At 51.1% G+C, this 14,436-nt stretch overlaps 1 protein-coding gene across 1 annotated transcript in view; it reads right to left on the bottom strand.

Annotated features, from left to right (window-relative positions):
• LOC120381547 (zinc finger protein 239-like) overlaps positions 1–14,436 on the bottom strand; it is a 77,896-nt gene that overhangs the window by 8,100 nt on the left and 55,360 nt on the right. Inside the window, exon 3 of the mRNA XM_039499723.1 lies at positions 5,574–5,905. Coding sequence (XP_039355657.1) covers positions 5,574–5,905 — 332 coding nt within the window. The remainder of the gene's footprint in view (positions 1–5,573; positions 5,906–14,436) is intronic.

Genomic DNA, 14,436 nt, shown 5'->3' with positions numbered 1-14,436 from the left:
CAACTACTAGGTATTGGTGGGGGAAAAGTGTGCTAGTAATGTCCTGGATATACTGGCAGGGCCGGCTTTAGGGCAATTCAACCAATTCCCCTGAATCGGGCCCTGCCCCTAAGAGGGTCCCGTGCCCAAGCCCCGGTTCGGTGTATTGGCAAGAGTTGATGCACTGTACCGGGGTGGGCCGGCTTCTCCAGGGGACAATTTAAAGGGCCTGGGGGCCCTTTAAATTGCCACCACAGCCACACTGCTGGAGCCCTGGGGTAGGGCTGTGGGGATCTGTGGGCTACTTTAAAAGTCCGTGGCTCCCATTGCTTCTATCATCCCAGCCCTTTAAATAGCCACTGGAGCCCTGACACCTCCCCAGGGCTCCGGCAGCTGTGTACATGGCCAGGGCTGTGGAAGCAGGGGAGCCCCAGGCAGCTGCTGCTACCCTGGTGGGGGAGGGAGGAGGAGGAGGGAGCACTTACCATACCGGGTGGTCTGTACCCCCTGTACCCGCACCCCCTGCCCTATCTCCAGCCAACCCCTGCCACACCCCCCTATGGCCCTGCTTGAAGCCAGCCAGCCCACCCCACCCCACCCACCCCTGTCTCCAGCCATTGCTGCACCCCTTGCCCAGCCTGCAGCCAGACCCTACCTCCAGTCAGCCCCTGCCCTGCCTGCAGCCAGCCCCATGTCCCCTGGTGCCCTGCAATTCCCTGGGCAGTAACCCTGCACACCTGCTTCAATGATGGGAGAAGAGAGCAGCTGGTACCCACACATGTGCACACCCTAGGGTTACCAGACAGCAAGTGTGAAAAATCCGGATGGGGTGTAACCCTTCTGCCCCTCTGAGTTGGCAGCATCAAGGGCCGGGTTCAGTATCCAGGGGTTCTGTTTCAATAACACAATGCAAAACCGGCTCAAGCCCCCACCCAGTGACCTGGGACAATTACATACCACCCCCCCGGGCGCCTCTAGGAGGCAATACTTCCCCACTCACAAGCACAGAGTCCGAATGTAGCAAAATCCTTTTAATAAAGGAGGGAGTGGAGGTTACTAGGATCCTATATAAGAAAATCACCCCAAAATTGGGACTGTCTCTATAAAATCGGGACATGTGGTCACCCTAGCACACTCCCAGGGAGTGGCGGGGACCCACACATGTGAAATGGAGCTCATTTCTAGTTCAGTCCCATCTTTTTAAAAAATAACTGTAGGTAGGTTTAACATACAGCCACATTTTCCCAGACATGTCAGACTTTTTGGTTCTTAAACTGCTGTCCGGGAGGAATTTTTAAATATGGACATATGGTAACCCTATTGGTACCAAAAATACATACTCTGGCACATCCCTTAAATCAGAACTTTTTATAGGGAACCGGTTGCTAAGAAAGGAAAGGCTTTTTCTTTAACCTTTTTTTTTCTTTTTTTAAGTCATCCCTGCTGGGGCCCCGAAAATGTTTGAATTGGGTGGGCCCCAAACTTCCTAAAGCTGGCCCTAACTAGTCTGTTCAGTGTTATAGCTTTTAATATGCTAATGCAAACACTGTAATAGAGCATTAATGTCCCAATGTACTGTAGCTTGTTTTAACTTACCGTAATACTAGATGTGGTGCATGTGAACATTGCCGTAACGAGGGCAAGGTGAGTGAGGCACTTGCCTCGGGCACGGAAAGTGAGGGGCTCAGAAAGTCTCTCCTTCAGCGGCAATTCGGCAGCAAGTCCTTCCCTCTGAGAGGGACTGGGGGACCCGTTGCCGAATTGCCACTGGTTGTGATCAATGGAGAGGGGCGGCACATACGGCTCTTTTGCAGAAATTTGTTGGTGGATCCTTCCCTCCAATAGGGAAGAGCCAGACATGCTGCCTCTGTTCCTTGCCTTGTGTGCAAAAATCCCTAGTGACGGCTCTGCATGTGAAGCTCTCTTAAAAGCTGACACTACAGTAGTGATATTCCCAAGCCAGCATGCATAGGGCTGGGAGTGGGGAAGGGGAGTGCATTTAGGTATAGGTAACATCTCTCACACCAAACAGGAACTTTCCCACAGTTCATTATTATACCTTGTCTTACAAACACCAAAAACTATTACATATACACAAAGGTCAATAATCCCCCCCTCCCTATATATACAGAGTTGTGCTTCTGCATATAGGATCTATCTCAGATTAATATTGAGCTACCAGCTGTTCATGAATCAGTAAAGAGTCAGCTGCCAAGCCACATGCTGAATCCTACTGCAAACACTATGGGTGACCCATCAGGCATTCTGAAGCAAGAGATTACTGTAAAACTTTAAATAAGACACAGAAAGAATAAACTTTTCCTAGGTTTTGTTTCTGTCAGATTTATTTTATTATGTATAGTAGGTGTTTAATATAAATGTAGCCCTTCTGCCCCTCTGAGTTGGCAGCATCAAGGGCTGGGTTCAGTATCCAGGGGTTCCGTTTCAATAACACAATGCAAAACCGGCTCGAGCCCCCACCCAGTGACCTGGGACAATTACATACCACCCCCCGGGTGCCTCTAGGAGGCAAAACTTCCCCTCTCGCAAGCACGGAATCTGAGTGTAGCAAAATCCTTTTAATAAAGGAGGGAAACAATGCGGCATCACATTGGAGAAACACCACAAATAGGATTATAACACAAACCATAAGCAACAAAAACCCATCTCCAAGTATGTTTGGCACTGTCCTTTCCCCCTTAGGGTCTTAAGTCCAATCACCCCAAAGTCCAACAACCCGAAAGTCTCTGGTCAGTGCCACCCCCGAGTTCAAAAGTTTATCTGCAGAGTTTTACCCCCCAGCACGGGTGGAGATGGAGTGGGGAGACACACACAGGGTGTTAAGGGGCACCTTACGTGGGCCAGGGCCAACTGCTCCACCTCTCCGTGGAGTTCTGCTGCTCCACTCCACCAGCTGTGCCGCTCCTCCAGCCGACCCGTGAGCCACTCCAGCCATCTCCGCAAACTGCTCCACTCCGCTCACTGTTCCATGGGCTGCTCCAACACGCTGCCAACTGCTCAACTCTACCAGCCGCTTAGCGAGAGATCTTCAGGCTCCCCCACTAGTTAATACAGCACTCAGTGATCTCAGCTCAGTAAGTTCAGCTCTTTTAGTGATTTTAGCTCTTAGTAGGGGAGCCCCAGTGCTGGCTACTGGGCCAACATGAATTCAGCTTAGCAGCCTCTAGATGGACTCCTAAGGGAATCAAAATTAGCTCTGCTGTTCAACAGTGGAGAGAGGAAGATGTGCAATGGGTGTTCCAGGCCCTCAGAAAGGGGCCATACCACAGCACCTGCATGACCTGCTGGACTTTGACGCATTTATTGTCTCATTCTATAGATAATGTGATTGTAACACAATGTGACTGAAATGAAACCACTTCCAGATGAGGAAACAACAAAAGAGAAAAGCCATTATTGCATTGGCTGGGAATCAAACCCAGATCAACTGCTTGGAAAGCACCTACACACACCACTATACCACCAATGTATCTGGCAAGAGTAGCTTTCCTGCAGACTCTGTGTGCTGGCAGAGGGAGTGACACATGACCACAGAGGTAGTGAGTAGGGTGGATGGGCTGGAAGCTGCCTGACAGCTGGGAGCAGAGTTACCATCCCAGTGTGACTGAAAGGGGGCAAAGGTGAAAATAGAGCTCATTGGGAGCTGGCCCCACACCAGCCCCAGCCCTAGGAGAGCGGAACTGAAGCTCAACTTCAATCATAGAAAAATCTTTCCTGAGAAGGAAGGGGACAGCTTGTTTTAAAGACCAGGTTTGTGTTTGTTCCTGCTACATACGGAGGGGCTGGGTAGTGCTGATTCCAGCCCCCAGACTCTGGGAGGATAAGGAACAAATTCAGGCTGCCAGTGACCTGCAGGAGGGAGATGATCTTTTGACAGTGACGGACGCCTCATCCTAAAGGCCTCTGTCTGCCCCCTTCCAGTGACTGTTTGGTACAGGAATGCAGCCCCCACTCCTGGGTCTCTCCTGGGGAAATAATGTTTCTGTGCAAAACACCAAAGCTTTTAACAGAAAGGAAGAAAAGGAAATGGCCACATGATGGGACTAGGACATAAGGAATGAAACACAAGATCCTTCTTCCCCGTGCATTGACTTTTAACCTTGTTTGTGGTGGTGGTGTATCCATGTTGGTCCCAGGGGTCCTCTGGGGTGCCGGGCATTGGCCACTTTCGGGAGAATGGGTGAGATGAACTGGTCTGACTCAGTGTGGCTGTTCTTATGTTCTAACTGCTGGTTATGGAGGAGACGACCTTCCAGGCTACACAGAACTGAAGAAGGGTGTTGGGTTATCTCCACAGCTCTTTCACCAACAGAGGTTGGTCCTCTGCAAGCTCTTACCCTCACCCGCCTTGTCTCTCTTGGACTCTGAAAAGTGTTTTCTCTCCACTCCCTTGAGAGACGTTAAGTTTCCTTTGGGCAACTATCAGGCTGAAGCAATTGTATTGACTGTGACACTAGAATTGAAGATTTAATATTATAAATAAATGAGTCTAAACCTGAGGTTCTGGTTTTCACATTGGTTTTTCTAACTCAGTTCCCAATTCTCTTCTAGAAAGGCCTCCAGGACGCCTGCCCAGCCCAGCAAAAGTGGCCAGGAGAAAGCCCACACTGCTGCTCTTTCAGGTAGTTGAAGGCTGCTATGAAACCCCCCTCACTCAGTCAGTCCCCAGTCTGTGGCAGTGCCTGGGATTCTTCCTCCTAAGTGCAGGACTCTGCACTTCTCCTTGTTGAACCTCCTCAGATTTCTTTTGGCCCAATCCTCCAATTTGTCTAGGTCGCTCTGGACCCAAACCCTGTCCTCCAGCGCTTGGATTCTTTACATGCTTTCACAGAGCGAAGAGCACATGTTCCATGATTTCATAGGGCAGTTTTGTGCTATCGGGCGCTTTCCCTGTGTGAATTTGACAGGTGGATCAACATAGAGACACATTGTGACCCTCTCAGGGTGCTGAGGGCTGTGAGTCTCCTTGTTGCCACCTGCCACAAGGAAGAGGGAGTTTTGCATTTGGCAGCTGGATGTTAGTGACCAAACTCACCAGCCTGCTGGAACTCAAGCACCCTCCTCTGAGCTACAGCAGCCACCCTAACCCCTGAGTTACTTCAATGTGTCCCCCTCTGGGGTCCAGCCCGGATCACCAGATACTCGGTGAAATCCCAGATCCTCTCTTCCCCAAGTATCCCAGGTTACTAGTTTTACTGTGGACCATTGCTACTGTATCTCACACAGCACCTGAGTACAGTTATCGAACAAGCAAAAAAATTTATTTAACAACGGATAGAGATTTAAACAAATAAACGTGAGTGATGGAAACCAACTGTTACCACTAAACAAAGGCAGAAAATGATAGAATAGAAAGGCCAGCACAAAAAACAGAGAGAGGAACAATAAGATACTAAAAGGACAATGGTTGGAACTCTCCATTTCTCTCAGTCTTTGGATTGATGGGTACTAGAGCTGTAGCAACAGTTGAGGAACCAGGGTAAATTAAATCTAAGGTTTGAGCTGCTAGTGAAGCATTTTCCACACTCACGGCATTCATAGGGCCTCTCTCCTCCGTGGATTGTTTGATGCCTAATAAGGTGCGAACTGCGATTGAAGGTTTTCCCGCACTCAGTGCATTCATAGGGCCTGTCCCCTGTGTGGATTCTCTGATGTTTAGAAAGGGCTGATCTTTGAGTGAAGCTTTTCCCACACTCACTGCATTCAAAGGGCCTCTCCCCTGTGTGGATTCTCTGATGTTTAGAAAGGTCTGAGCTGCTAGTGAAGCTTTTCCCACACTCATGGCATTCAAAGGGCCTTTCCCCTGTGTGGATTCTCTGATGTTTAGAAAGGTCTGAGCTGCTAGTGAAGCATTTCCCACACTCACGGCATTCAAAGGGCCTCTCTCCTGTGTGGATTCTCTGATGTTGAGAAAGGTTTGAGCTGCTAGTGAAGCATTTCCCACACTCACAGCATTCAAAGGGCCTTTCCCCTGCGTGGATTCTCTGATGAACAGAAAGGGCTGATCTTTGAGTGAAGCTTTTCCCACACTCACTGCATGTATTTTTTCTCTTTCGGCTGAGGATATCCTGCTGTGTTGTGGTTTCCATGAGGACCTTCTGAGTTCCCCAAGAGGAAATAAATTTATCCACTTTCTTCCCTGGCTGGTTTCCTTCATCTGTTTTTGGTCTGTGCTGAATCTCCCAGGATTATCCATGATCATGACACCTGGACACATTCCTTTTGATCTTTGCGATAATGTTCTGTTTTTACCCACTGGCTCAACATTTTCAGGCTGAGAATTCTGCTCCTCTTTCTCACATGCCATTGCATCACCTGCTGTGACAGAGACAGAAACCTCAAACAGGGATGGAAAGGGGAAGACCAAACAAAAACAAGTGCTGAAGACAGGTCAAATAAAAATCAGGAGCTGAACTCCCCCAAACTCTTCCCCCAAATAGGAGAGAGGAGGGGGATGAATTCAGCCTTCACATCCCATCCAAATACGCAGGGGGAAGGGAGGAAGCTACTGCCTGGTGTCTGCTAGGATCTATAGGAAGCCATGAACTATATTTACCCTGATGATACGACCCCTGCTAGGGACAATAATGAACTGAGAGACCTCCCAAGGGCTTTGTTAGGCATTCCAGATGTTTCCTTCAGGCACTTACAGATTCTGAGGTGGTTTAATGTTTCCTCACCTGTGCAGGAGTTCTCAGGATCTCTCTTTCCTCTGCACCCTGGAGGTCTGGGACCCATGGCTCTTCCCCTTGTTCCAGCTGGGAGATCACATCACGCTGGAAAACTAGAAACCCTGCTCAGATGAAAGAAAACAAAGGAGTTCAGTTGATTTCATAAGACTTGGTCATAAAAACAAACATTCTATTAATTTAACTTCAGTGCTTAGTGTGGCCTGGTGGGCCAGGGGCAGTTCTCACTGAAAATGCCAAAGTTAGGGCAGGCTGAAAAAGGGAGAGCAGATGCTCCCAGAACTGCTGGTTAACACTGAAGTTAAACTCACTGACCAGTCACCAACTGGGTTATCGAGAAGCTGAAAAAAGAAATCACACGGCCCCCTTTATTCCATCCCAGTTCTCTGGCTCCTAATCAGCAGCGAGGTCCAGTACAGTGAGAGGTTATTTAAAAACTCTGCTCACATAAACAAAGTGTTCCTCTGACCCCAAAGGGTCACAGCCACATCACCAGGTCAGTATAGGTTTGGATATTACCCAAAATTCCATCCTTCCAGACAATCCTTTAGCATCTAAACTAAAGGTTTAAACGAAAGAAAGACAGAAAGAAGTTAAATGGGAACGCAGTCAGATACATTCCAAAATGGATATATCAGGTTCTTAGCAGTATTGGTGAGTTGCTGGCGTGAAAGTCTGTCTGGAACACATCCACAGCTTGGATGGGTTATTCAGTCCTTTGTTCCAGGGTTCAGTTTGTAGAGGAGTTGCTCCAGAGGTAGGAAGGGGGAATGAAGACAAAATGGAGATGATGCAGCTGCCCTTTACATTCCTTTTGCCGTGTGGCTTGTACTTCCTGTGTCCCAAATACAAGATTCACAGCACGTGGCATGGAAAAGCCTTGAAGTTCTCATTACACAGGCATACCCCGGCATGTCTTGCTGACTCAATAGGTGTATCCCCTTGGTCCTTTCCATGGGCTCATTATACAGCTGATGACTCTCAATGGGCCATCAAACAGGGGGCAGTGCTGATGCCAATATATCTGGGGGTGTCACCCAGAAACACTGCACAAGTCTGGAAATACAGATATACCCTACATATCTATAACTCACAATACAAAGGTGATACAAACATAGAAACAAAATTATCATACTTGGCAAATCATAACATTTTCACTGACACCTTACATGGCATAACTAGCACGATTCATTGCAATTTTATCAGATTATATTATTATTTTATTATTAATACCAAAATGTCTCACAATTCCATACAGTGTCACACTTGGTAAACCAGTGAATTCCCAGGACCAGTTCCCCAGGTCCTTGAAGATGCCAAACACTATGTTTGTGAGGGATTGAAATACCCACATATCTGCTGGGAACACACACACACACACACACAGACACTGTATCTGTCTACACCCCTGTGTTCACTCTTCTAGAAAATTATGATCAATTTTGTACACAGTATGGCTTGTGAGGTATCATTTGAAAGAACAGAGGGAACAGGAACCCTTACCCAGCGAGGTCACATTCTCATAGTTCTCCTGCATGACATCCCAGTAGAGGGCTCTCTGAGCGGGGTCCATCAGAGCCCACTCTTCCCTGGTGAAATGCACAGCCACCTCTTCGAAGGTCACCGGCCCCTGAAAGAGCAAGAGTCCAACACTCAGGACCTCTTTCCCCACTCACAGCCCCACCATTTGTGGCAGAGAGGAGCAAATCAAATGGAAGCTCTGGGTGGATCGCAGTCAACAGAGTCCCACCCCCACCCCGCTCAGCGTATCCAGCAAATACCAGGGTGACGGGACGAAGAGAGAGCCCCTTGTCTCTCCCAGCAGATCCATCACACACCAACTAGCCACCCACTGATACAGGAGATGGAGCCCTAGCAGGGTTCAGGAAAACTCCTGGTAGGAAGCCCAATAACCTCCTCATTGTGAGGAGCGAGATATGAAGGGAGAGGCAGCTCCAATAAGCCTGACTCATGGGTGCCCCTTTCATATCTCACAGCAGCCGCTGGTTAGTGAGCTCAGGCTCCAGCACTGGGAGTCTGGTCAGTTTGACTAGCTCCATGGAGGTGGGCTATTTTCTTTCTTCACAAATTAGGGCATTTCCGCCTCCGAACCTCCTGGGTCTGTTCCTAGAATCTAGGCCACTTATTAAATAACTCCCAGCAGGTTTGCCACACCCTGGCCTCCTCCTTTCCCCACGCTGTGAATTTCCTGCCCCGCTCCAACCTCCAAACCAGACTGTGCAAACCTTCCCATCTCCGGTGTATTTGCTCTCCCTCTCCTCCAGCAGGAACCCACCAGCAACCCCCCGATAATCTCTACCTGAGTTGGCTCCACTGCAGCCATTTCTCTTCTCTGTCCCACGCCAGGCTGGGATGAGCTGGAGCAAAACATGGACGCCATTCTGCAACCTGTCTGGGGGAGAAGGGCAGTTGTGAGCATTTCAGAACCGGTTTTAGTTAATTTCACATCAGAATTCCCCCAGGCCCCTTCCCTGCAGACAGACACCCTAGATCCTGCCATGCTGGGAAATGCTCAATCTGTTTATTACAATGTAGATCTGGCCCCTCCTGCCAGGCTAAGCCCAGACACATTTTTAACCTCCCTTCTCCCTCCCCTCACCCCGTAACAAAGTCTCTGAACACAAGGCTAGAAAAGAGCAGAACCAAAGGAGTCACTGTGGGGGATTCCCTCGGACACTGACCCCACGGCAGCCACACCCCAGCAGGGGGAATATGGAGTCAGGAACTGGCTTTTCCTCTGTCTGATCCTTGTTTTGTCCACTGGAAGGTGGTTCTGCCCAGGGATGCAGCAATACATGTATCTGGGTGGACTAGAGAACTGGAAATCTCTCCCCCCTCATTTCTACTACTGCCCCTTTCAGTCTCTCCTTCCCCGTCCTCTCTCCCTGCCCCTCTGGCTGGGACAGTCCCATTCCTGGGGGCTTTGCTCTCCCATGGCTGGATTTTCTCCTGGCAATTGCTACTGGGAGGAGAAATGAGGAGGGGCTGTTTGTGCAGAGTCACTTTCTTGCCAGTCCCCAGCACTTTCCCTGAGGTCTGTCAGTTACCTGGAGACTCTGGCTCAGAATTTAGTATTAATAGGGCCCAGGGCTGCCCTAGGGGGCTAGGACCAGCTGGAGAAAGTCATCCCTGGGCCAGGCAGAGAAGCAGCTTTAATTCAGGTCACTTCCCAGCACAGAACCCCACTGGAGCAGCCGCTACTAAGCCTGGTCTCCCAGATCACAATGGAGGCTGCAGCGTCTGACCCAGGAAGCTGAACCCCAGTATCCTGAGCAGAGAGGGACAGAGCGTTTGAGCAGCTTCCCTCCTTTAGCTCTCTGGGGAGAGCAGCTAACGAGAGCCCCTCCTCACAGGGAGAATTGCTGATCTCATTTGCCCCACTGTCCATCCGGAGTCACTCCTTGTCTTTCCATACAGTGACTCTGGATTAACAATGGTCTCAATGAAACCAGAGTTCAGAAAGAATGAGTCCAGAACGCTGTGGAAGAGACCATTGTGTGGCAGTGCTGACCCCCTTCCCACCTCCCTCACCCCACAGATCCAGGACAAGGACTGGACAATGGACTGGACAATCTAGGACAATGGAACTGGAAGTTCCTGCAGTTTTCAAGAGGGGAGAAGAGCAAAAATCTGTGATTTCACCTCACAGTGTCTGATAAGTGGCTAGAAAGTTATCACAGTGACTGGGCCTGGCCGGGGAATGTCGGGCAGTGCTTGGAGCCAGGATTCTGGCATAAGCTAATCAGGGAGAAGAAGCGAGGTCAGGAGCAGCCCCCAGAGCCCCAGCCAGCCCCCACCCCCAGATATTCCCTGGGACCCAGCCCCCAGAGTCCCTGGCCAGGGACCTCAGATACCCCTCAGAGCCCCACCGGCCAGAGAACCCCCACCAGACCTTCATTGCCAGGTTGGGAATCCCAAAGGGTTCCCCCCACCAAGAGACCCCAACAGCCAGAGACCCCCCAAAAGGGACCCCCACTGGGAACTCAGTCCCTCACTGACTGCCTAGGACTCCCCCCCCACCAGCAGGATCTGCCCTGCCCTTTGCCTGGCACCCCCTCCTCCCCCCGGCGGGGTACCCTGATGCCATACAGGGGCCCCCCCTGGCCTAGCGCCGGGGGTTCTCCGACCCACACGCTGTGCACTGGGCATGGCAGCGATCCCAGGAGTCTGCGGGGAAGCCCAGACAGAGCCCCTGGCACAGCACCAGGCTCCTCTAACCCCCTGTCCCGCCTCCCCAAGAGACGCCCACCCCGGCTGTTCTGCAGCCAACAGGCTCCCAGCGATACCCACCTCCAGGACCCACAGCCTCAGGGCTGGGCACATCACAACCACCCCCTGAAACCCCAAATCTCCAGAACCCACCAACCTCACTAGGGTACCCCCTGCCCAGCCACCCAGAGGCCTCCCCCACCACAATCCCCCTTCAGCTGCTATCTCCCCACAGCCCCACCCCACCCAGCAACACTGTTACCTCACAGTGCCTGAGAAGTGGATAGAAAGTGACCACCGCCCCTGCTGGCCACTCACACAGGCAGAGGAGCCCTGGGGATGTCTCTGGAACTGGAGTATGGAAGGCCTGGAGGGACAAAATGGTAAGAAATGTCCATGCCTGTCACTAGCAAATAATGGCCACCTGGATCCACCCCAGAGGTGGCTGCATCTTAGCACTGCAGGAATCAACCCCTCACAGAGGCCATTTGCCATGGGGTTTGGGATACTTCTGGACCCAGACTGCACTCAGAGTGACCTCCTCATCCCGTGCCAGCTGGAGAAAAGAAAAGGGTCCAGCCAACTCTCCCGTTACCTGCTGGGAACCACTGATCCCCAAACAGGGGGAGGCCTCTGGCTTTGATGGGTATTAAATATCTGGCTGGTCTCTTTCTTCGGCAAACATTTTAACAGAGGTAAAGGAGGGAACAAATGATTCTCAAAGAAGACGGGAAAGATGATCTCTGGGCAATTTAACCCCCTGCGACCTCCAGGATGGAGAAGAACTCAGGGCAACAGGTTCCCTCGAAGGAAGAAGTTGCTGGGATTTAGAAACACGGGGAATAGCCCCAAACCTGAGAGGATTTTTAACTGACATTTGATAATGAGATAGAAAGAGGCAAAACCTGAGCTTTGAGAGCAACATTCAGAAATGAAAGAGAAAGGGTGGAAATCTGAGAGATTTTGGATCCATTTTGCAAATTATAGAGACACAAGTGGAAAATCAGAGGGATTTTATATCAGTTGTTGATAGGAGGCAAAATCTGAGTGTTTCACATCAATATTTGATAAATGAATAAAGAGGAAATGGGCAACATTTGCAAACATTTTATATCCAGGTTCAAGAATCTGAGAAAAGGTGTAAATCTGAGATTTTCTTAGTATTTTATAATTAGAGAGACAGGGGAAAAATCTCAGGGCATATTCAATTAGAAATAGACAACTAGAGAGCAGTGGGGCAAACGTTTAGGTTATTTTATATGAATCTTTGAGATTTGCAAAGCAAATGTGTCACAAACTGCGTATTTGATAACATGAGAGAAAAACATCAAGATCTGAGGGGATTTTATATTGTTGTTAACGATCTAGTGGAAAAGGGGGACTGTTGGACTGGATTTTATACGACTGTCCAATACATAAACACAAAGTGATGGTTCCCCCCACCCCCACCATTCCCATGGGCAGCAGGGAGCCCTTTGAGGAGCTGATTAAAAGGGAGGGGGAGGGGGAGCTGGAAGGTCCCTGGATGAGGGAAAGGGGCAGCAGTGGGGGACGGGCGGGTGACTGGCAACTGATGGTTGGGGGCAACTGTGTTGGTAGTTAGGGGGCAGCAACTGGGATTGGGAAACGGGGGTCTGGGCAGTCCCCATGGGGGACACGTGCGCCTCCCTTCCCTGCCCTGGCAGAGACCCGGCATCTCATAGACTATCAGGGCTGGAAGGGACCTCAGGAGGTTTCTAGTCCAACCCCCTGCTCAAAGCAGGACCAATCCCCAACTAAATCCCCAAATGGCCCCCGCAAGGAGTCAGCTCCCAGCCCTGGGTTTAGCAGGCCAGTGCTCCAACCACTGAGCCATCCCACCCCCACTCCAGGGGCAGCCATGTGCTGGGGAATGACTCAGGGCAACAATTTCCCACCTAAACAAGGACAAATCGCTGCAGATCAAATGGGTGGGAAAATGCCCCTCACTAGAGAAGATTTTAAACTGACGCTTGAGACTCATGGGGAGAACGGGGGAAATTGGGGGAGACGGGAGAGCTGATCATTGGAGGGGAAAGGGGGAAAATCGCCCCAGATTTTATAGCCCCGTGTGAGACACTGAGCGAGAAAAGGGGCAGAACTAGAGAGAATTTGTATCAGGGGCGAGAGGCAAGTGGCACAAACAGGGACAGGATCCAATTAACTCACCTCCCCCCTTTGCCCGCCCGCCACTCCCCCCCCCGGGAATTTCCTGGCTGCACAGAGACAGTTCAACCCCCCCCCCCCGCGTCCCACTGACCCCCCCCCACAACTCCAGCTTCTCCCCTCCCTGCCTGACACCCCCCATCTCCCCCACACCACAGGAATCCCCTGCCAGACCCCAGTCTCTGCCCCCCAAATCCCACTGGGGCTGAGGCAGCTCTGAGGCTTCTCCCAGGTTCCCTGGGGCACAGTCACTTTCCTGCCCAGCCCCAGTGCCCCCCCCCCCGGGTCTCTCACTCCCCGGGGGCTCCGTGGGAGGCTGGACACCAGGGATGCAGGACGGCAGGAATGGGGGTGACAGGCCTCCTGTTCCTCAGTCTCACGGCGGGACCGAGGGGGCTCGTCACTCTCCGGCTCGGGAGCACTGGGAAGACCCGACCGTGGAGGGGCCGTCGCTGGGGGGGGGGACGGCCCCACGCAGGCACTGAGCACGTCCTTATATCACTTCTGTGGTGGGAAAAGTGCTGAGGAGATGGAACGCTGAGGGCTGGTTTTGGCGGGAAAAACCGGTTTGGACTGGTTTGAGCCTGTCCCCTGATGGTAAACAAGTCCCCTCTCAGAGCTGAAGTCCAGGGGTCAATAGTTCATATGCTCCAGATTGGATCTTATTTTAAAGCCAGTGATTTACTTCATAAACATCTTATTAACCAACTAATGGAACCTATTGAACAGTTCATACTTCTCACACCTAACAATGAGATAAAAAAAAGATCAGAGACAAGCCTTGTCAGTAACGGCTAATGTCCCAACTGGGAAGCACGTGAGCTTGTTGCAGAGCTGCTGCTCAGGGACGGGAACCTCCTGCCACCCCAGCCTCCAAAATCACTCAGGCTGCACTTTCTGCACAACTAGGTGCTGGCTGAGGGGGGCGTGGGATTTGGTGGCCTCTGCTGCAGGTGATGGAATCTCAGGTATTTAAAGCCATGGCCTAGAGGAGGGAAGTGCCTAACTCCAGAGTCTGCAGCTGCCTCGGCCAGGGCTGAGGATTTAGAGTCCCTAGTGCAGCCATTGCAAGGTTCAAGCAGGCTCAGCCCTGGCATTGCCACCCCTCCTGCGGCTAGTAGCTGCAGCTGGCTAAGGCTGGCCTCTGGGAACTGGCCCCATGGCTGTAGCCAGAGAAGCTGCAGGTGGCTCTGTGACTACTGGGGCCATTAAGCTAGAGCAGCTAAAGACACTGGAGTTCACCTCAAGGAACAGAGGTCACCAGTAGGACAGGAATGTCAGGGGGAGCAGGGAAGGAGGGAGCAGGTCAGGCTGGCAGAGGGAGCTTCCAGTT

The sequence above is a fragment of the Mauremys reevesii genome, linkage group 14, assembly GCF_016161935.1.
Source record: "Mauremys reevesii isolate NIE-2019 linkage group 14, ASM1616193v1, whole genome shotgun sequence".
Classification (NCBI taxonomy): domain Eukaryota; kingdom Metazoa; phylum Chordata; order Testudines; family Geoemydidae; genus Mauremys; species Mauremys reevesii.
Note: the sequence above shows the minus strand (reverse complement) of the source record. Positions and strands in the feature narration are given on the sequence as shown.